The sequence below is a fragment of the Microplitis mediator genome, chromosome 8 (assembly GCF_029852145.1).
Source record: "Microplitis mediator isolate UGA2020A chromosome 8, iyMicMedi2.1, whole genome shotgun sequence".
Taxonomy (NCBI): domain Eukaryota; kingdom Metazoa; phylum Arthropoda; class Insecta; order Hymenoptera; family Braconidae; genus Microplitis; species Microplitis mediator.
The window spans coordinates 5,284,195-5,308,401 of NC_079976.1; the positions used below are offsets into that span (position 1 = coordinate 5,284,195).

General features: G+C 27.3%; 2 protein-coding genes across 6 annotated transcripts in view; both read right to left on the minus strand.

The window, feature by feature from the left end:
- Positions 1-97: 97 nt before the first annotated feature.
- On the minus strand, positions 98-3,415 carry LOC130672785 (tigger transposable element-derived protein 2-like). Its single transcript, XM_057477514.1, has 2 exons — positions 2,074-3,415; positions 98-2,004 (listed from the first exon to the last, which is right to left on the minus strand). Exons 1-2 carry the CDS (start codon positions 3,325-3,327, stop codon positions 1,537-1,539), a joined length of 1,722 nt encoding a protein of 573 aa, XP_057333497.1. The 5' UTR covers positions 3,328-3,415; the 3' UTR covers positions 98-1,536.
- A 1,468-nt stretch (positions 3,416-4,883) lies between these two features.
- Positions 4,884-24,207, minus strand: part of LOC130673745 (WD repeat-containing protein 47) — a 58,708-nt gene continuing 39,384 nt past the window's right edge. For 4 of the 5 annotated variants that reach the window (XM_057478916.1, XM_057478918.1, XM_057478913.1 and 1 more), the window contains exons 7-11: positions 13,090-13,286; positions 9,974-10,143; positions 8,607-8,914; positions 8,086-8,326; positions 4,884-6,419 (exon numbers count right to left, since the gene is read on the minus strand). In XM_057478916.1, coding sequence (XP_057334899.1) covers positions 6,274-6,419; positions 8,086-8,326; positions 8,607-8,914; positions 9,974-10,143; positions 13,090-13,286 — 1,062 coding nt within the window. In that variant the 3' untranslated portion in view covers positions 4,884-6,273. The remainder of the gene's footprint in view (positions 6,420-8,085; positions 8,327-8,606; positions 8,915-9,973; positions 10,144-13,089; positions 13,287-24,207) is intronic. The other variant, XM_057478914.1, reaches the window with a different exon arrangement.

Consider the following 24,207-nt stretch of genomic DNA (forward strand, 5'->3'; position numbering starts at 1 on the left):
GGTAAAATAACTTCATTGAGAAATTGGAAAAAATTATTTAAGTGATTAATGATACAAGGGGTCATTAGAAATTATTAATTCATTCAATTAATTTTGATTATTAATTTTTTATTTATGGTTGAATTTAATTATTTTGATTTTTTTTTGTAATTTTAAATTTATATTCAAAGTAAAAAATAGTACTGAGCGAGACATCTATGAAGGATCTCAGTACTATTCACTGCATATTTTTTTTTACAGAATATCGACATAACGTACAGTAGAAATATTTCGGATGATTTATGACTCTGTTGATATGAAGATCGCTGTTTAGTTAATTTTTTTTACTTTCAATTGATAGTCACATAGACTGTAAATTGACGTCAATCTACTGCCGCAACATGACTGCTAAAATTTGACGTGCAAATTAAATGACACCAACTTGCGGTCAATTTGAAAGTCACCTGCTACTTAATTGTTTTGCAAACAATTTGATGGCAATTTTCTGTGTCGACTTGTCTTCAGATTGCGGCAGTGGATTTACACTGACCTGCAGTTGAAATTGACGTCATTTTGTATTCAAAAGTATGTCAGCCTAAAATTGATGTGAACTTGACGGCAGACTGGAGGAAAGTTTTACTGAACAAAAGAAATAACGTCGGACTGTGGCAATTACTTTTGAATTCTAAAACGACTCTCGTTTAGAGTCATGAAATTTTTATTCATATGTTCACTTGATTCCTTTCATTCTAATACTGTTGCCATATGCGCAGACATTATAAATTTTTCAACCCTCGTTAACCCTAGCATAGGTGCTCTATTTTAAAATATTCTTAGGCAAGTGGAGCGCTCTCTAGTTTAGCGAAAAAAATGTTTATTTGAAAAATATTATTATTTGTAAGATACTTAGATATAAATTTTCTTCTATTTAATTTAACAATTAAAAAATTCGACCGTTCGAAAGATATATTTTCTAGAATCTCAAAGTTTTGACAGCTATTTTGGTTTCATTTATTGTAATTTTTACATAAATCTCACCAAAATAATTATACTCTTATAAAAAAATTATTATCTATTCACATTAGAACTGCGTACGTTCCCTATCCGAAAATTCCCATAGAATCCACTCAAATGCGACAAAAACCGCATGGAATTCTATAGAATGTATTGGTTTCTATGCGGTTTTTGTCGCATTTGAGTGGATTCTATGGGAATTTTTGATAGGGTTGTAGCTTACAATTATTTCTCTCATAAAATTAATATTTCATTCTTATTAATTTTATTTATTTGTAACAAAAAAAAAAATTCTTCAATTTTTGATGAGCAATTAATAATAATAATTAATACTTTTAGAAACATGCATTTTTTTTTTGTGAAACTTTAAATTATACTTTTTTTCTACGATCATTAAATATGATAATTAATTTTCCAAATAATATCAGAAAAATAAATACATGATTAACGAAAGTTCAAATATAAACTGATCGTACAATTTTTCAATCAAAATTTGAATTCAAATCTGATAGAAAACTAAAAAAAAAAAATGTAATTTGTAATTTATTGAGTCGCAACTTCCCCTGCGCTTTGCTCTTCTTCACCAGTTTTCAAGTTGTCTTTAAATTTATAAAAATTAGAAAGAGCCTCTTTACAATCATCATTTTGTTCGCAATATTTAATCAAAGTATTGATCGCTTTTTTTGCCGCCAAAATAGAAACTTCCTGCGTTACAGGAGCCGTATTACTACAGATTTTTTTCTCACCCCCGTGTTTTCCGTCCATCACTAAATTAATTATCTCCTTATCACTCAGACAGTCTTCGGATAAAACGTTGCTATAAAACCACGTATTTACATCACTCTGTTCAACGTCATTCCACACATCCGCTTTGTGAATCGCTTCGTAAAATTCACGTAATTTACTTGCCACCAATCCGTCTTCAGTCTCTTCTTTAATTTGTGACGGAATTCCAATAAATTCAAATCCATCATTAATATTTTTATCACCCGCGTTATTTACTGGCGCCAACTGAAAAAAGTAATAAAAAATATTCAAATTCAAATTCAAATCCAAACTTTATTTTCAGCCCAAACTTACAGAGTCCCACGATTTCCTAATAGTGACCTCGCTTATTTTATTCCAGGCCTCATCAGTCCACTTGATGACGTCTCTCAATGAAATATCTTTCAAAATCTGGTTCAAATTCTCCGTATACTTATCAGCCCTTTCAATAAAATGACTCATAAAACTCAGTCTATAAGTTTTCTTCATATCGAACAAATAATTGTCATCATTCGAGCTAAATAACGTAAAGTTCGTAGGAAAATGTTTTATATTTATACTATCAAAATAATTGTCATCACTATGAACAACAAGCGGCTGATTTATCAAGCAGTTGTCCATAAAAAGTGTAGCTCTTTTATTTGAATGATTTCCTTCTGTCAAAAAATTTGAAACCCTCGGTATGAAATCTGCTTCGAACCATTCTTTGAATATGTCATAAGTTAAATTCGTCGATGGATCGCTCGTGTAATTGACTGGCAGCGATGATAAATTTTTAATAGCACGTGGTTTCGGATATTTACCGATTACAAGTAATGGTAATTTAAATGTACCAGTGGCATTACAACATGTCAGTATTGTTACGCGCTCTCTTTTCAAATTATCATTATTATTATTATTATTATTATTTTTATTATTACTATTATTACTATCAGGTTCTTTGTTATCACTATCGGTAATTTTTTTTGGCATAACTTTGTAATTAATAATTGTCTTATCGCAGTAAAATATTTGATCTAGTGTCAAGTGTTGAGCTTGTAAGTAATTACTAAATTCTTGTTTGTACAATTTTGAAAATTCTGAATCACAAGATAATTTTTTACCGTTGAAATAACTGATGTTGTTACGTTTACGCCACTTGTCGTGCCAGCCTTTACTTGCCTCGAATACTTTGTCCTCATTTTTTGATTTGTTTATCAAGTCATTGAAATGTTTTGCTTGGGTTTGAACTAGAGTCCCTGGAATATTAATCCCCGGTGAATGAAGACGTTTTTGTTTGTACCAAATCCACGTGGCTTTATCAACAAGATCGTTATCGGCTTTTCTCATGCGCTTTTGTTGCTCTAGTAAATTACCGCAGTGTTCATCTTCCCACTTTAGTAATTTATCGGAATTTTTTAACCAATTTTTGACAGTCTTGTTTGTTACGTTTAAATTCTTGGCTATTATACTTATAGGCCTTCCACATTTTATTTCTTTTAACGCGCGGAGTTTTATGTTCAATGCCACTGATTTGACCTGGCGTTTTTTTTTTTCGTTATCAGTGACAGTGGTACTGCTTTTTGACATTTTTAATCACGTTTTTTACATTTTTTTATGTATCAAAGACTTTGCTGGTTGTTTACAAACACGGTACTACAATATATATGTTGAAATGTATGAGGAAATATATGTTAGATGGTTTGTATATTATTTATGTATGTGGAATGTATAGTAGAATCTTCCCGCCAATATTGAATTAGTGAGAAAAATTATAACGAGGAAAATATTGATAGCAATTTTTCATATATTGATATACTTTGATGCCATTCAAAGTAGTAAATGTCGGACAACTTTAATGTAGTCATTAACAAGTCATTTGTGATTAGAATTTTTTAAAATAATAGTATGTACCAAAAATTACTGAAAGTTTTTTGGATGTATTTTTAATCATTTGTTTTTTTTATATATAAGTACGGTCTCATTTTGTTATGAAAGTTTTCGCGACTGTATACTGAAAAAATAGGATTTTTTGGCTTAAGAAAATTTTTGTTTTCAATTTATGATAAAAAAAATTTCTTGGGTCGAGTAAAAATTTTCTGCGGCAAAAAATTATTTTTTTTTTTGTATGCAAATATTTATAAAAAATCATGATATTCAAAAAAAAATAAATAAATAAATAAATAAAACCCGATCCCCAGCTCCTTTTAAAAAATTATTTTTATAAATTTATATTTAAGAAAAATGTCTAAAAAAAATTTGAAATATAAGGTAAAAGGCACAGTACCCGATTATTCCATATATTTGTGTATGTATTTAGTAAAATCTAGTAAATATAGATATATAAATCTATGAGTGATCGGGTACTAGTTCTCTGATCGGGTACTGGATTTCTTACCTTAATAGATAATTTGAGATTAAAGTATTTATAGGGAAGAGGGGGGGGGCAGAGTGGGCCCCTTAAGGAAAATAATTATATCATTAATTTTTTTTACGCGTTTACTTCTTTTTAGATCCTTGATACTTACTTTTACTTCATTATGCTGCGTCCATTCAAATTAAAAAATCGAAAATTAGGGGCAAAGTGGGCCCTCCAAAAAATATTGGATTTTCAATTTTTTATTCTTTACACGTGTGATATTTGCAAATAACTATAAAACAATTGTATTTTAACAATATAAAAAATCATTTCATTAGTCTGCTGCGATATAACTTTAAAATGTAATTTTATTATCGTTAACTTTTTTAATAAATTATATTTAATGGACAGTTTTAGTGGTCTATTTTAGCCCTCATTATATAAGAAATTTCGATAAGCTTATTATCCGTCCGAATTTATTGGCGTATAGAAAATTTTGAGAGGCCCACTTTATTTTAATTAATGAAAAAGTATAAAATAAAATTTCCATTGCAATTGTGATAAAAGTATTTTTGTAAAAATTAATTTCGTCATTGTGTCTTTTACAAATTTATTTATTTAAATTTTCCAAGTGTCCAAAATTGGCCCCAAACGGTACCTCTGCCATAAATAAAAAAAAAAAAACTATAATGACGTCTTTCCAATAAAAAAATCAGTTCTGAAACAAAATTACCAAACATACGGTTATGGATAAATGAAATAAATAAGGGGGACATGAAACAATACACACAATAATGTAATATTTTATTTATTAATTTACGTTATGTCATGTATCTACAGAAAAAGTACAAAGTTATAAGTTATTATACGATAGTAATCCCTTTAATTAAATATATTAAATATATATATATATTAAACATAGCGGAAAAAATTATATTGCAATGTACAAAAGTAGAGTATGATATAAAATAAACAAATAATATATTTTTGTTTCAAAAATAACAAAAAGTAGCCATGACTCAAGGCACAGTGAACTGTCAGCATTTTTGTTATCATTTAACATTTTGATAATTTGAAGGCGATAAATTTTTTTATCGTTACATTTTCCAATATGGTATTTTAGCGCAGATATTTAAAAAAATAATTTAATAATTTTAATGATTGCTTATAATTTTATGTCTGCTTAATACAATTTTTTTTATTGTTTATTTTATATTTTAAATACATTAATGACTTTAGATTATTATACTTTTTATACTGATTACTTTTTTTCTTTTTATAATTTATATATTTCCACTGTTTATATTTCCTCGCTTTTAAAACTCAAGCTTACAATTCATTTTTTTTCTAATTCATGATATTTAGTTACGTACTTTTTTTTAATTAATAATTTAATTCCATGTAATTAAACGATAATTTTAAATAATTACCCAAATATTTTTCTCTAATTAGTAATAAAAAAAACAGGTTTTATTTTTAAATATATTTTAGTAATACTTTAATTAAATAATAATTATTATTATGATTTACACATAAAACTACTTTTAAAAAACAAACTTTACTCATAACAAATTTAGAATTTAAATTATTTCTTTGTTCAACAAATCATTAAATATAAATATATATATGTATAAAAAAAATACAAGAGTATGAAGAGTTATTCTTAAAGTTAATTATCCAATTAATTAATTAATCAATTAATGAGTTAATAATTACTGTACATAAAGTGACTACTGAAAAAAAAAACATTTCCAAGCTCACAGATTTATTTACATTATTTTTAAGTTTATTAATGAAGAAAAAAAATGACCCGTAATCTCAAACTTGTTTAATTGTTTGTTTATTTTTTATTTTAAACTGTAGCGTATCACGATCCAGTCTTTGTTTATTATTTTAACGTCCGGATTACGAAGTATAGATCAGTAATTAATAATTAATAATATTAATAATAATAAATATCGTAATTATATGAAAAGTAGTACGCGCTTTTATTTATTTAGTTTTTTTTAAAGAACAAAAATTTTAATTAATTATCATTGGTCATGGACAGTTGTGCGAATTTAATTGCGTGATTGTTGCAAATTATTTTAAATATAATATAAATAATAATTAATTATTGTAAAGTGGTAGGAAATAAAATTTATAAATTAATAAACATATAAATGAGTATTTTTTTTTTAGACGGGTGGAAGAGCCCAAAGTGTTGCTGTTTTGTCGGCAGATGTACTGAGGAACGAGAATTCTGATGGGTGCCAACGTCCGGAAATAACTTTGTCTTGATGTTGAGCAACTACGACACTTGGTAATGGCAATGTCAGATCACCTAAACAATAAATAATTATTTATTAATAAATATTGCTTTTAATTACAGTTAAAGTTTTTTTAAATACTAATTTTATCAGTAATTAAATTAAATGTCTTTTATTAGCTCTAGTCTAGTGCCAAGATTTTGATATTTTGGGAATATTTGTGTCTATTGTTTGAGGTAATTATACTAAAATAAATTGGTAATGTTTTTACTCTTTTATTAGTTGATATATTTAGATGGGCGAGGGCAAGATGCGGCAATATAGAAAGAGCGGGAAAGAAAGGATTTGTGTGCTGGACATGCAGGACCTGTGGTGAGGAAAAGGAAACGCTAGTGCACTTACTGAGATGCAAAGAGATAGCCAAGAAGGTGGATGAAGAAGACAAAGAATATTTAGTAGGACGTTTAAAAAAAAAACAAGAATTTTTTTTCCTCGGAACCAGGCTCAAAAGTTTCGTTTAGATGCCAAAATAGGCCCCTGAAAATATGAGCCCTTAATATTAATATTAAGGTTGTCCGCATCGCACTTTTCGATTTCTCATAAGAATAACACAGGAAAAAAATTTTTTTTTCTTCTGATTTTTGAAACTAATGAACCGTAAATTACATTGTAAAGTCCATTAAATATTTTTGTAGAGAATTGAACGATCTACAAAAAAGGTCTCTTATCATTTTTTGATAAATCCATCTGTTCGAATGTTATTGGAGCTGGAAGTCAAATCTATAGAAAATTTCGAGATCTTTTTACTTTTCCAGCAAAACTATCAGACTTACCAAAAAATGTCGTAGGACCTTTTTTGTAGACAATTTTATTCCCTACAAGTTATTGTCATAAAGATTATTCAAATTCCGCATTGTTTTCTAGTTATTTTCATTTTAATGCCAAGCTCATAAAAATAATAGTCTTCTAACCGATTTTAAGAACTTAACGTTAAAATGACAATACACAAACTGCGCAATGCAGTGTCAGACAACTTGGGGCAAGAGGGCAATCAAGATGACGAAGAATTAAGAAAGGAATAAAATTAAAAGAGTGCAATAAATATACTAAAAATATATTTAAAGGAAATATGTATAAAACTTTGTATGAGACCTAAAAGTCGTGCAAATAAAACTTATTATTATTATTAGATGATATATTTAGGGAGTATATAAATATTTTAATTTATTTAAATTTTAATTTAAAGTTTGAAATATGGGAGTTTAGAGTTTCAGTTATTTGAATAAAAATTGACATTTTTTAAATTTTAAAATTGTTGAAAAGGTCAGTAATCGGGCCTAGGTCAATTAACTAGGTCATTGACTTTATACATATACTTAAAATTAAAAAATTTTTAAAAGTATGTGATTTGTAGAACCGTAATTATCGCCAGTGTAAGTAAAAGTAATTAAAATAAAAAAAATTGCATGGTGCCCAAAAATTCATAGGAGAGTAAATTTTTATTAATATATTTATGTAATAACTAAGGATGTGCGAATAATATTTAAATTGAGTGTAATTGAAATATTAAAATTATTAAATAAATTCGGATTATTCGATTCGAACTTGAAACAAAATTTTTATTTGACTTGAGATAAATTATAAAAAATTTATTACCATAATTTAGATTTTTCGAATTATTTGCACATTTATAATAATAATTAATAAAAGAAATAAAAAAAGAATAAAAATAAAACTCACGTTGAAGATCCGTAAGAACGAGTTTATTATCATAACCGCCAGTTAATAAATAATAAGCTGACGGTGAAAAGCGAATGCTTCTGATATCTGCGGCATGGGGTTTGAAACATTGAACAGTTCTACCTCCTCTAATATCAAATAATACACAACTACTATCTTCGTGACCAGAAACAAGTAATCTACCCGATGGATCAACACAAACTGCTGCCACTGGACTGCCCACCTGTAAATAAATCCAATCCTACTCAGACACGTAGTTTTCTTTCTTATCTTAATTAATTTAAATTGCTAGATAAAAATTCGATTTATTGATTCATAAACTTCAAACTAATTATTATTATTACTACAATTATTTATCAATTATAATGTATATCAATATTTATATAGAAAGTGGTGATCAAAATTTTATCTAGCAAGTGGTAAATAAAATAAAAGAAATTTTTATCGTTAGTTATTGACAAAGTTGTTATGTTACGTAATGATTAATTGTAAGAGAGATTACTAAATGATAAGAAAATTACCCTGCTGCCTGGTACTGTTGCAGGTGTCACCATATTAACACACCCTCTTGTACGTAAGTCCCAAAATCTTACAGTCTTATCTTGCGATCCGCTGACGAACATGGCGCCTCCCCAGTTGTAAAGGGTGAGCACGTGGCCGCTGTGACCACTGAGTGCTTGGAAGGGTGTTCCTGTAGCACAATCGGTTACGTAAATCTTACAATCACCAGCACCACCGCTTATCAAGAGGCTAGATTTGTTTGATGTGTCCTCGAGGAAACATAAATCACGTACTGTTCCATCGTGCATCGTTAGTTCGACTTCTTGACCTGTTGAATATTTTTATTTTTAATTTCTATTGCTAATTCCAGGAAATAAAAATTTTATTTGACGAGATGTGGTCAGATCTGATCAGATAAAATTATATCTGATCAAATAATAAATTTGGACATGGGCATATCTGATCGTATCTTGTCAGATCTTATTATATCTACTGAATTTTTTTCATGATCTTTGTTCAGATTTCTTCATATATGTTCAGATTTGGTTTTGTATGGCTACCCGTGAAAAATGAATCATATATGCCCTTATATAAAGTATATATGCAAATTGGGCATATGTGAAGCATATATGGAACATATGTTTTATATATGATTCAAATATGTTCCGTATATTGACCATACAAGAAAATTGGCTATATATGATTCACATATAGAACATATATTTCATGATTCATATATGATCCGAATATGGAACATATATGAAGGATATGTGATATATGAAAAAAACATATCATATATACTTCGTACATGCTCTATTTGTAGGCATATATGGATCATATATGAAAATTAGCCATATATGTTTCACACATAGGACATATATTTCATGATTCATATATGATCCGATTATGAAACATATGCGAATTATATGTGATATATAAAACATATATATCACATATACCTCATACATGCTCTATTTGTAGGCATAAATGGATCATATATGAAAATTAGCCATATATGTTTCACATATAAAACATATATGATCCAAATAAGGATCATATGTGAAAATTGGTAAATATGCTTAATATATAGACCATATATATTGTATTTATGAGCATATATGAACCATATATGTAGCATATATGGCCAATTTTTAAATATGGCCATATATGATTCATTTTTCACGACTATATCTATTTAAATTTGAATTTATGTGATAAGATCTGATCATATATCAAGAACAAAATTTAACAGATATAATTAAATCTAACGAAATATTTCCAGATCTGATCATGTCTTACTTCAATATCTGATCAGATTTTTCTGTATCTCGACAAATCGATTTGCTTTTTTTACGGGATATATTAATAATAGTTTTAAAATAATAACCTTCGAGATTCGAAGTGTCTGCATTGAATCGCATTAATTTAACGGTCTTATCGTTACTACCAGTAGCCATTAATTGACCATCAGGTGTCCATGCGAGACAGTATATTGAGCCTTTATGGTGCTTTGTTCTCTTAAAAAGTACTGTTGGTTGATAGGTTTGATGATCTTCACTGTAATTTTACAAAACACTTAAGTTACACTCTTTTTCTATTCGATAAAAATCTTTAAAATATATATAATTAAAGTTAATCAATTTTTTATAATTATTAGTGAGAATGATCTGTTTTATTTATAGTCATTAATCATAGGTTATTAATAACAATGATTACTTTTTCTCTAACAGATAATATACTTTTCAAACTACTGAGTAGAAAAAAGAATAATAACAATTTTGTGTTAAATACATTGTAAATTTTTGAAAAAATTGAAAGGCAAATAAAATATTTTGTTAAAAAATAAAGAGAGAAAAGAGAGAGTGAACAAGTCAGTAAGCAAAATTTTGAATTATCGTGTACTTATAAATATTTTTGAATTTATAAAGATAAATTACACTTTCATATACGTAAAAATAAATTTTCGAAATGTTAATTATTTAAATTTTGACAGCGTAAATTATAATCCGGAGACAAATTATATCTGAAAGTATAGATATCTATAAAATAATTCAGATTTATGCAAAAATAAAAGTATTCCTTTATAAATTATGGGCTTACATTTTAAAAATGGGATTTTTGGTTTTAATTTTTCTCGCGATTCTAAATAAATTTTTTATCAAATACAATTTTGTCTTGTTTTCAAAGAGTATCAAATAATTTTTATGAAAATAGCCAAGTAATTTTTAAAAATATCGTTAATTAAAATTAAAGGTCATGGGAAAGTGGACAAAATTAAGTCAATCAAGATCACATATTAATGAGCGATATTTCGAATATTATTTTACATATTTTTAATTACAACTAAATTAAATTTTCGTCCAAAATAAATTTTATTGATTACTCATTTATTTATTTAGTGTGACGATTATCTGAAATTTTTTCATTAAAATTTTCCGACTGCTAACACTAGTAAATATTAGTAATTGACAGCAATATTATAGAATAAAAAGATTTAACTACAGACGAAATTTTGCTCAAATAATTATATTTAGTGCTGACTAACTTTTGTCTACTTTCCCATGACCGCTAATCTTAATATCATTAAATATGACTAACAAATAGACTAATTTTTTTTTTTTTCTCAGACAGAATTGAAAAAAAATTCTGAAAATCAAAAATTGAATTCATTTTTAGATCTCTTACTGTTAGGTTATAAATTATTCCCAAATTTGAACAAAATTTTCTGACCAACTTCCGATTTTCGGACTGAAATCAAGTTTTTGTTTTCATAAAATTTTAAATTTTTTAAAAAAGCGGCAACTTTAAAAAAAAAAATAGAAATTTGCGGAACACATGCAGTCTTATAATTAAAAATTTTATTTTCTTTCGTGTACGCGTAATTATAATGTAAAATTACTTAACAGAAGATAATGAAAAATAAACTTGTTTTTTAAAAATTACTGGCAATTATTTTAAACAACCAACTTATCATAAAATTAATCTAAAAAAAAGTACTTAAACTTTATTGTCATAATTAATAGTTATTTTTATAATTGAAAGTAATTATTATATAAAAAAACTAAATAATGGACAGATAATTATTTATTGAGGGAAATTTAATAAAAATTGAAACTCGTATAATAAGAGCAGACTATTGTTGAGTGACTTTAATGTCACTTTCCTTCATCACCTGGTTCCCAAGATTTTTCTCCCACCTCCCTGACGGAACGCGAGACATAATTAAATCAGAACTCCGTTACCATACAGAAAGAAGCAATGAAAGAGTATCAAGTCTACTTTCTCAATCTCTTTTACTACAACGATCCACGTCGATTTTTTAATTAGCTAGTTTATATTTTCTCACTTACTTTTTTTAAACTTACGGAAAATAATTTCACTTAAATATTTACTTTTTTATTACGGCCGATAAATAACAGCTCAATTATTTAAATTATTTTTAATTTCAGTTTCTATAATTACCAATAAATATGATTAAATTTTATAGATATCAATTAATATGACATTTGTGTTCTAAACACTTTCTCATTTCTACAAATCGAACTGGCATAATTATTTTATTTAAATGTGTATACTTTAGAATTTAAAAAAATAGAAAACTTTGTTGTTAAATTGATAAGAAAATTTTAAATAAAAAAAAATAAATTTCCAAACTAAATATATGATAAATTATTACTATAAATTTTTGAACGAATGATTTATGAAAATAAAATTTCATAGAATAATAAAAAAGTTATAAATATTGTATTTATTTATGATTGTTGTTTGATTTTATATTTAAACCTAGAATTTTATGCTCCGGTTATTATGAAGGTCCTTGTTATTTTTTGCAATATATATATGTATATATATAGTACGATTTTAATTTTATTTATTATTTATTATTGTTAACTTTTTTATTTACATATTCGAAAGTAATTGACTTTAATTAATATAAATAATTAAGACGTGTTTGTATTTATTTTAAGAGAAAGAGAAATTTGTGGTCATCTTTGTGATAAATTTAACTAAATTATTAAAATTTTAGTTAATTTGTGATGATTGATTTTATTCAAAATTAAATTAACTCTAGTTTCATGATAAATTAATTTGAATTTCGCGGTTAATTTTTTAAAAATTTTTTTATGAAAGAAGGAATTGCACCCAGACAATACAGTAAATGATTATGTTCTAATCTTTGTCATATTTTGAAATTAATAAAATTAAAAATTTTTTATTTTTAAAATTAATGAAGTTTTAAAAATTTAAGCGGTTTTTTTTAAATTAATAATTCCATTGTTAATTTAAAATAGACTCAAATAAATAAGAAATATCTTGATAAAAATATGAAAAAGTTTTAAAATAAAAAATTATTTATTAATTCTGGTCGTGTAATTAATAATTTTTTTGAAAATTATTAATGAGTTAATTGTTTAGTGATTTAAAAAATTGAATAGGCAAATTACGCATTGACTACTAATTGTCGGTAATCAATAATAATATAAAAAATATATATATATTTACCGAACATCATGAAGTTTTGGATAAGCACATATTCTAAGAGTCTTTGAATTGGATCCAACTGCATACAGTTTACCATGAGGATGAAATTCTGCGCATCTGACAGCCTGTACATCTTCGAGTGCTGTGACAGGAACAAATCTCGGTCTTCCATTATGACTACTTCCATTTGTTGAATCAAGTTCCGATCGCGGTTCCGGCTGTAACATTAAAATGAATGGAAAAATGAAATTAATAAATTGAGCAACTGGTCACTATCGTTAATCATTGGTCAATTAATCTGATACGTGTATCAGCAATTTAAAGTTGCAAAATTTTTTATTAAACGGCAATGTTTAATGCTTCAATCATAATAAATGTACGATGGAAACTATACGGTTCGGTGGACACCCACCAAAGTATTGCCTTATTAACGTCTGCATAACTGTAAGTATAAAGTAATAATTTTATTTTTCTCAACAGTATCTAATGATTTAACATGCTGTTACACGTAGAAAGTTGAGTGACCGAATAGATTTACGATTCATTTTAATAATTATTCATTTCAATATTTTATAATTATTCTATTGAAAGAAATTTTTTTTACAAACAAATTCAATTCATAACTTTTATGTTTTGTTCATTTTTTTATCAACTGTTTAATTTTCATTCTATTTAAAAAAAAAACTAAATTAAAGTAAGCGGGGGAAGAAGGCGGGATAATACGGGTCCTCAAAAAAAAAGTCGATAGTGAATTTTTTTCGTTCGATTTAATTTACTTTTAGTCCCCATATAAGTACTCGGTATTAATATGACCCAGTCGTAAAAAAAAATTTTAATATGGGGCAGGATGGACCCTCTAAAAATTCTAATTTTTTAAATGAAATTTTAATTTATTTGAACAATTAATTTTTTTGAATTTGTGTTTAAATTTATTTTTTTTTCCCATTATAAAAATAATCCTCATAGAATTTTGTATTGAATGACGTAATTAAAAAAAGTTCGCCCCAAATTTATTATTTAGCTCAATCTCATCCATGGGAAATTTATTTTTAACCATAAATCATTAAAATTCTAATTAAATTATTTAAATGAAAAATTTAAGGACTAATTTTAAATTTGTAAAATTTTTTTTAGTAATTTTGGATGACCCAAACTACCCCATGATATTCCTACGTCGCTTATAAGTAATTCAAAAAAATTCTATCAGCCCTTTTAATTCCCTCTCCTCATATTATTTAACTTAAACACCAAAACTGATATTTATTCAATGAAAAACACAATATATATAATTTCAAGATGAGCAGAGACACTAGATCTGTATCTAACTGGAATTTTTCGAAAGTGCACGAGAAAGTATTTATAATAAAGCATAGAAATTCGAATAAAAACAGTAAATAAAGTAACAATTCCTAAAACATTTGTTTTAATAAAACGAATGACTTGTAATCTTTTATTTATATTAATATATTTATTGTATTTATCTTCAATTTAAACAGCTGCAACCTGTCCCAGATTTAAAAACGGAAGTATTTTCTCTGTTATTGAGAAATTATTGATGTTCACGCATTGATGCTCAATAGCCGGATTGTTCAGTAAGATTTTGCGACAACGACTATTGCTAAAGATCCTAGATTGTATTTTATTATCTATACTACACCTTACACAAGATGTTTATTTACATTTCTCAATCTTTTTGTTGTTAATTTCTTAATAAAATAAAACATATAATTTGTTTAACTAAATAATTATTTTATCATAATTAATATTATTACTTTTAACGTTTGTTTATTTAGTAATTTATTTTATTAAGAACTTTTTTTTTTATTAAAATGATAAATAATAGAACTAGGTTAAATATATCATCGTATTAAGCAATTGAAAGCTTTCCATTGTAAATTAACGGACTGGAAATATTTTAAACATAAGTCCTTTCTTCGATAGTTTATAACTTTATAAGTAATAATTCATAACAATAAAATAAAATATAAAGTTATTTATTAACTATTACTTTAGTTTGCACTTAACTTTTCATATAATGTGACATTAAACACTTGAGAAATTACCTCTTTCACAGATTATTATATTTTTTATTTACTCCATTTAAAATTAAAATAAAATGAAGACGAATCGATAGGAAACTTTCCAATCGAAATTGAGGAATAATAAAATTATTAGAAATTATGTTAAGAAAAAAAATAACATTTTAAGTACAGAGAAATTTTAAACTTTTTTATGTCAAAAATGAATTCATTTTCTTTCAAATTCAAGGCATTACTTTTTTTTTAGTGTCATTGTTAAAAATAGAAAGTAATTTATTTTTTTATTTCTGTTGAAGACATTGTTTACGTTGGGTAATACGGTAATCAGTTACTTCTCAAGGGTTCAAAGGACATAGTTACGTCGTGCTAAAAAAATAGAAAGTTACGAAATTAAATGACCGTCATTATGCGACGTTTGTTTAACTCATTTTAATATTTTAATATACAATGAGATTTAAGTTTAATTATGTTTAGATATTTGATAGTAAATTTTGTATTTATTTTTGCAAAATTTTTTTTTTATCATCACCAGTTTAGACTAGTGTCTTTACTTCCTCCCAAGCTTGTAGCCACTTTTTTCATATTTAAAGGCGTGTTAATTTCTCCGAGTATATAAAATTAACACACCTTAAAGTGTGTAAAAAGTAATTGCCATGCTCATAAACAGAGATCATAACACATGAGTTTGCAGTGTGGTGATTAATGTTAATGAATCGAAATTAGTGTAAAAAGATTTAATTATTATAAATTTATATTTCATCGGCTGTCAAGTGATTCATAAAAAAAAAACATAATTATGCTGACTAACACGTGGTAGTGTTTACGTCTGACAAAAAGTAGGACAAACATCAGCTACCACGTAAAACTCTCAAATCATTAATTAGTTTATAAATTAAAAACAAATTATCAGAATTAAAATGACACTTTTTTATGATTGTATTTTTAATTTATCAGTTAAAATAAAATTGAGTCTACTTGGATTCCACGTGTTTTTATCCCGCGACAAAATATTCCCGAAAAAATATTTTACGGACAAAATATCCCCTGATAAAAGATCTCCGGACAAAATATTCCCCGACAAAATATCCTATCAGCAAAATTTTTTTATTTTATTTAAATATTTTATTTGCACTATTCACAACTAATTTAGGTGCTTGTTTTTCAGAAAAATTGTGAAAATTCCATCGAAAGATATTTTGTCGGAAATATTTTATCAATGGATATTTTGTTGCGGGATGTATTGTCCTGGGGATATTTTGCCGGGGATTTTATTGTCTCAAATTTTGAAGCTCACTGTTATAGATTTAAAAAAAAAAATTTTTTGTTTTACGGGATAATGGTCAGTATCAGGAAAATATTTTGTCAATTTTTACCGTACGAAATATTGGACTCAAATTTTACCGAATTAATGATAAGATATACATCGCATAGGAATAAATATATGCGAAAAAATTTGTGACATATTTTTTTTCTTACGCGAACATGTTTATATACATTTTATCTATATGTTGACATTAGAGTCGTTTTTAAAAGGGTGTTTTTTTTAATTTTTTACGATCACTTCAAAATACGGAAAAAAAAAATCTCCCAAGTTTTCAGTTCTCAATTCTGAAGGAAACATGTGACGCAAAATTTTGTTCATGATTTAAAAATTTTTTTTTGACTCCACATTTACTTCTAGAAGCGTAAAATATTCCACATGATAAAAATAACTCATTATTTGAATTTAGTTCTACAAAATAAAATCAAAAGTAATTTTTATCTATACAAAAAAATTTGATAATTCAATTTAATTTGAATTTTTAAATTTTCGTACTGTAAACTGTGATATGAAAATACGATTTAAAATCTATTCAAAAAAAATACGAAGTTAGTATCGCACATCAACACTAAGATTTTGTTCCTAAAATGGATTAAATAAAAGCCAATAAAATTTAAGATTGAGATAAAAAAGTATTACCCCCATAAACTCGTTAAATAAAATGAATACAAATACTACTCAAGTATATCGAATACTGATCAATTGCCATTAATACATAAAACATATTTCAATAACTCAAGATTAGGTGTAACTGCACTATATCCTGTTATTCAATTGACATTTACGTTTTTTCACACTCTTTATAACCAAAACTCATTCCATCGATATATTAATCGAAAGTAAATAAGGTTGCAACATTGCGTGACACTTGTGCGTGGAAATGCGAATATGCACTTTAGATAATTATCAGCAGACTGATAAAACAAAAATAAAAGTATAAATATCCTGATAAATGAATAAATTAATTAATGAAAAAAAACATATGAGCAAATAATTTCCCTCTCATCCCATACAGGAGCTGCCAGAGTTAAACAACGGGCCCCTACTTGGCCCAGCACTGGGGAACCTAGCTTTGGCACACCTATATTGGCCCAGGCTTGGGCCAAGACTGGGTAACCTAGCCTTGGCCGTTACAATGATTACCCGGGCTTGGGCCAAGACTGGGTAACCTAGCCTTGGCCGTCCAATGGCAACCCAGACTTAGGCCAAGACTAGGTAACCTAGCCTTGGCCATCCAATGGCAAGCCAGGCTTGGGCCAGGACTGGGTAACCTAGCCTTGGCCGTTACAATGATTACCCGGGCTTGGGCCAAGGTAGGATTACCCAAGTTTGGATATACCCATGGTTTATACAAGTAGATCGTATAAATGTACCAGTTCAACGTTAGTAGGTTCGTCCAGTAGCAACCGTTCGGACCCAGTAATCAGAAGGACGGCAGTTCGCGCCCAGAGTCCAGCAGAATTTCCACCGAGTTTTTTTCACATCATTTACCTCCCTTAAATAATTAAAACGTTAATGATCATGAATTCTACAAGGTTAATAATAATAAATTTTTTTTAATTAAATTTATTCGTTTCCTGGAAGCCTGGGCCAGGTCTGGCAACCAAGCATGGGCCAGGTCTGGTAACCAAGCATGGGCCAGGTCTGGCAACCAGGCTTGGCCCGAGATTATCATTCCAGGCTTCTACCAAAGCTGGGCCAAGACTGGCTTACAAGCCTGGCCCAAGGTTCTACAAAGTTGGGCCAAGTCTGGGCCAAGCTTGGGCCCGTGGTACTTTCCTCTCTGGGATATTCATTTATGGGAAATTAACTTTAAACTATTTAAAAAAATATATATATTAATATATTAAACTATCAACGAACCATGTAACTTCCTCTTCGCCTGCACTCTTTTCCTTCCTGTTTAAATTTACCCCCACTACATGGTGATTTATCCATTCTATTAAACGTAGTACTACATGAATTATCAACATCTAATAAATTTTCCATTGATCTTCTCGTGTGTTTAATATTTTTACTATTGGCTTTAACACGGTTACCATTTTCGTCATTATATTCTTCCCACTCTACAACTTCACTTCTAACATCTTCAAGTGATCTTGTTCTACCAACAGAACAAGTACAAGGCGCAACACTACTTCGTCCAGCGCCATTTGATGAAGATGTTTTGGTACCATTACGAGATGATTTTTCCATCAACATCATTCGCGGTGGTGCCAATGCCATTTGTGACATTTGCATACCCCCAGCTGGCGGTGGTGGGGGTGGTGGCAGTGCATTTTGATACATTGGAGCTAAATAATAATAATCACGTCCTTTTTTCGGTCTCATTCCCGATGGTACGTAATTGTAATCGTGAGGTGTCAGATGGGGTGTTATCCATTGCGTCAAAGTTTCAATCGGCACTGGACGGTAACAAAATGACGGACCACGTGCTGGATAATTACGATACATTGCCGGCCATGGCCGATGCTTCATATCACCACCGAAACGTGGATCCATACGAGGATCGAGGATTCTAATATCTCCCATTAATATTTATGGCAAACACTTTTACTATGCTAATTTAATAGTCACTATTTTGGGATGGGAAGATTAAGTGAGAGTTGATTTCACAAAATAACTCAATTTTGTTTTTTTATTTTTTTAAATTTATGGATAAAAGTGAAAATTTAAGAAATCCTGATCCCGATGACAAGTTTGTTGAAGATTTATAATAATCGATCGCGCGTTAAGATCTGCTGCACGTACCAAAAATTTTCAATTATAATTTTCACTACTTTCCAACAATACCTCGATTATTTAAACCGATCTCTCTTTTTTCGATTGATTTAGTCATCCGTTAAAATTATTTTTTAAAATGATAAATAAGTCACGTATATTTAACTCTATCTCTATATATATATAAGTATATTTTTTCAGTACTGAAACTGTTCAGTGAATAAAACAATTCTCACTTGCAATTTCTCTCACGATTTCACTGCACAAAATTCACACATTTTTAAAATCAATTATTTTTCAAGATGTTTTGGAAAAAAAAATCTATTTTTATATATCAATGCATATATATAAATATACATATGTAATTTTTTTGTTTCAGTAATTATATAAATTTGTGAATTTTTATTTTCGGTTAAAAAATATAAATAAAAGAACCTTCTCTTTGCAGAGTATCATGAACGAATGCAACGTTCTCGAAGACTGACTTAGTATACAAACGTACCAAGTAATAAGCCGACCCACTTCTTTTACAATCTCCCTCTCCGTACTTTTCCTCAAAACACTTTTTACTTGTTATTATATATTAACTATATACTATTCTACTATGCACTGGACTAGTAAATAATTTATATAAGAAAGCACCCTCTTATTTATCCATTTTTGCAACCATTTAAATCAATAAAATTCGTCCCTGTCATTACCGCAATTGCCTGCGGAAAATAATCATCATAATTTTGCGGAACAGAGACCATACCATTAATTATTTCGAAATTATTTTTAACAATAATAATTTTTATGTGCCAATTTGAGTGACATAAAAATTTTGATGATTAATTTATTTTATTATTCAAGAGTTACGTATTTAATATATATATATGCATGTCAATATATATGAATGGATAAAGTTTACTAGGTTTCCGGGAAATATATATTGCTTTCACTAGATTTAAAGATGATGAACAACGTCCTGAATTAGACACCATATTAAATGACTCGCAACATATTTCCGGAAAAGTTGTTATATATTTATAAATACTGTACATATAATTATGAATATCAATTATTATTAATTATCAGTCGCGTAATTGATAGTTAAGTCGTAAAAATATTTTTTAAATACATTTTCTAGAAATTTCTGGTGTTTGAATTTTTACTTCGGGGATAGGAACCAATCAAATTATTTTTAATTATTGTTAAGTAATTTTAGAATTTTAATTCATAAATTTGAGATTGTCAGTATCAATTTTTTTTCATTTATACACGGAGATAATTTTTTGATAAAATTTACCCTACAATTTAGAGTAACCCTGGGCCAAAAACAAAATAAATATGGAATAAATGAAAACTGATGCCTTTTGTTTTCTTTTTTACCTAAAAATGACTCGAAATTGGGTTTTTTTACCCCATAATTGAACACTATCTTGAAACGGAAGAGTAATTATCCATCCAGGCCCAGTTTTACTGACAATTAACGAGCAAAAATTATTAGATAATTCTCCCCGTGTAGAAATGAATTTGATTATTTAAATTTCATATATTTTTTATAAAAATTCAAATTTCATATTTATCGGGTAAGCAGATAATGAATTTTACTTTTCTACGTAAAAAGTTTCGTAATATTTTGTATAAATAATTCTAGTTAAATAAAAAAAAAAAAAAGTTATACTGTAATTACTTGTAATTAAGAAAAAGTTAAAATCATTAGTAGAAAATAAAGTAAATTGTGAATTAATTTATTTATGGATGTAACCAAAAGTGAATGTCTTTAATACAACTTGTATCTCAATTACTAAAACCTTAATTTAGTTTATGGAATTAGATATTTTAGATTTTCTAAAAAAAAACTAATAAATTCAATGCTTTATATAATTATTTAGATATTAAACAAGCCAATAATTAGAAAAAAATTTTTAAATGTTAGTGATTAAGAATTTGTAGCAGTTAATTATCAATACTTTGATATTTCATCGTAAAAAAAAACTAAACATCATATAAGAAATTTTTTCGTACAAAAATTACAAAGCATTCGCTGTAATGAACTTCGCAATTTCAGAAAATTTTAAACTTCTACACAGTTGAAAAATTAGTGTTAAATTTAACACAAATCACATGTCAAGGTCCACTCAATTTTTTGTGTTAGTTTAACACATTATACTTGTGTCAAACAATAATATAGGTTTAAAACTTGTTGAGATCAGATAACACATTAAACTTCAGTTAAATTTACACTTGATAGTGTCAAATAATTGACACTAAATAATTAACCATTTAATTTTTATACACAAGAACACAAAATTTTCAACTGCGTATCTGAATTATTTCCGAACCTTTCGAAATTCAGAAATTGAAAACCAATAAGAGAAATTATCGAAAAAATTAATTATATATGTAATCTCACCAATAAAAAATTAAGTCCAGATCAAAACGACCAGTTTAAATTTATTGCCTTTACTGCTGATCAATTTTAGTGAAAAAAATGTATAATATATCTATAAGGATCGGTGGAGTTGAATTTGATATTTGCTACTTGCTATTTGCTATTGGCGGTTTCCAAAATTTCGATATCGGAAAATAATCATGGAAATGGATATCGACGTTCTAATTAGCGAATTGTCTAACTTAATAGTTTTGGTAGGTGATTCTGTGCGATTTTCAAATACTAATAGTCAGAAAAAATATTATTTGAGTAACCTAGACACAAATATTATCCATATACTAGATATGAAATTGATTTTTAGATGAAAAAAAAATTTTTAAATTACTTTTTTTTCGCATAAATGGAGAATTTTCTGAAATGGAATTAGACGATTTGTTAATTAGAACGTCGATATGATTTTCTATGATCATATTGTCTACCATCATAGCATTCTTAGCAACAGTAAATATTGATTTCATTTGTTTAAAATATTAATTTTTTTTATAATATATCTATATATAAAAAATATGACAAATGGAAATTTTCTTATGATCAGTTTTCAAAGTTCATAGTTTTTATATAATTTATTTTGACTTATCGCTTTTACGTGAACTATTAAATGGAAAAAAATATGAAAACTATATATTTATAAATATATGAATTTTTTTAATAAAAATTTACACAATTTGCGGTAACAGAAAAAAATCATATATATTTATGTATATAAATTAAGAGTGAGTTAATTAATAAAAAAAATTTATGTCTAGCCATTGAAAAATTTTTGTCTAAATAAAAAAAATTTAGCAGAGCTTTCTCTATCGTTATCCGTGATGCACACAAATTATTTTTCATCAATGTAAGTTATAATTTTCGATGATAGAATCATTGGAGCATAAATAAAAATAGTCAGTAAAATATATAGGTCGATTGGATTTTAATGAATATAATATTACTTGTGACATGTATTTGGTATTTGTATACATTATACATTACACTATACAACAAAATTATATATCACATGAATTGATATTATATCCTGTCGAGTGTATGTTGTACACCCCATAGAGAAAGTTGCGGTGTCATGAGGAAGATGAAAATTGTTTAAATCCGGCCGGATCAATGAGATTTAAGTTGACACAAGAAAGTTTATTTTCTTCCGTTGATAAAAGGAAATTTAATAACTTTATTATAGTTATGATAAATTTTATGTTTTTCTCAAAATTTTTTATTTCTTTGAGAAGAAATTCAGTTTTATTGAATTGGAGTAAATTTAAAAATATAGATTTATAAAATAAATTTAAAAATAGTGATCATGAAAAAGATTAATTGAATTACGAGCTAGTAAAGGTCGAAATGAGGGTCGAAGTTGATGGCAAACTGGTCCTGTTAACCGACTTTCTTTAATAAAAAAAACTACCATGACCAGAATCCGACCGGTATTTTTTTAAGTAAACGTTATTGAGAATATATATCTTCATTTTTAACTAGTGACCGCAAAAAAATGATAAATTTATATTTTAATTAAATTTAATACATTTCAGTTCACTTGATTGTAATTTAGGTCTCGATGTCCCCGCACGAAAAAATATATATCCCGGCAAAATAGTATATATCCGGCTTATATCTTTAGTATTGCCGTATGTATGCTATTTTGCCGGCATATATTCCTGGATATATGTTTTTTCGTATGGGTCGTTGAAGATTTTTTTTTTTTAATTTTTTAGAAAAAAAAAGAATTTAAATATTTTACTGTCTATGGATTGCTATTTTCTAACGACTATTGTTGTTTATTTTTATTTTTTTTCTAAGGATAGTTTTGTTGTTAAGGATTGTCATTGACATCAAAAGAAGGAGAAATGAGGTGCTCTGGGCTATTTGTACATGCTGAGTAACTTTAGTGGCAGTTTCCATGACCACCGGAGCTTAACTGTTGAACATCAGTTTCTTTGACGCATGAGAAAGCAACATCATTAGTGTGGTTTGTTTTATATATCGCGCCATCGTGAGTAATGTTGTTGCGATAAGACAGACCACTGTAATTTATGTTGTCGGTAAGGAAAAAGTGGACTATGACTTTTTACCGGCAATTTTTTATGCTTATCATAAACGAATACTAATGATGTCTACATTATCGATGCCAGGAAACTGCAATAGTTTAATACGAACATTGTTTAGATGAAATTATGATGAGCTTTTTTTGGTCTTTTTAAAAAATTACTCATTTGAAAAAATTTTGATACCAAATTTAATCATTTTTTCTGTCAATCAGTAAACACTTCACGTTTGAATAATTGAGGTATAGAAAAATTTATATAGATCGATACAGATCAAATTTTTTCAAAATGTAAGATTCACATATGGGTAATTTATACTTGGTGATACTTTCAAAGATTATATCTTGTGATCGAATTGATCAAATCGAATCCAATTACTGCGTTTTTCAATGGATAGAAAATTTTCTCAAGAACATGCATTCAAAAATAGCGTGAATTTAAGAAAGAGATCTAAGTTTCTTCACCTAGTGTGTCACTTAAGGAGTTATAAAAATGTTAAGATATTGGATACTTGGATCAGAAAACTATAAGAAATTAAATTTTTGAATTTTGCAGTTTCGTTGAGTTCATGTCAACTTTTTTAGAAAG

Bases quoted from the DNA above. Each gene is read 5' to 3' on its own strand.
- LOC130672785 (XM_057477514.1), bottom strand. From the start codon at position 3,327: ATGTCAAAAAGCAGTACCACTGTCACTGATAACGAAAAAAAAAAACGC. The intron at 2,005-2,073 runs GTAAGTTTGGGC...TACTTTTTTCAG, and splicing joins TTAGGAAATCGTGGGACTCT to TTGGCGCCAGTAAATAACGC.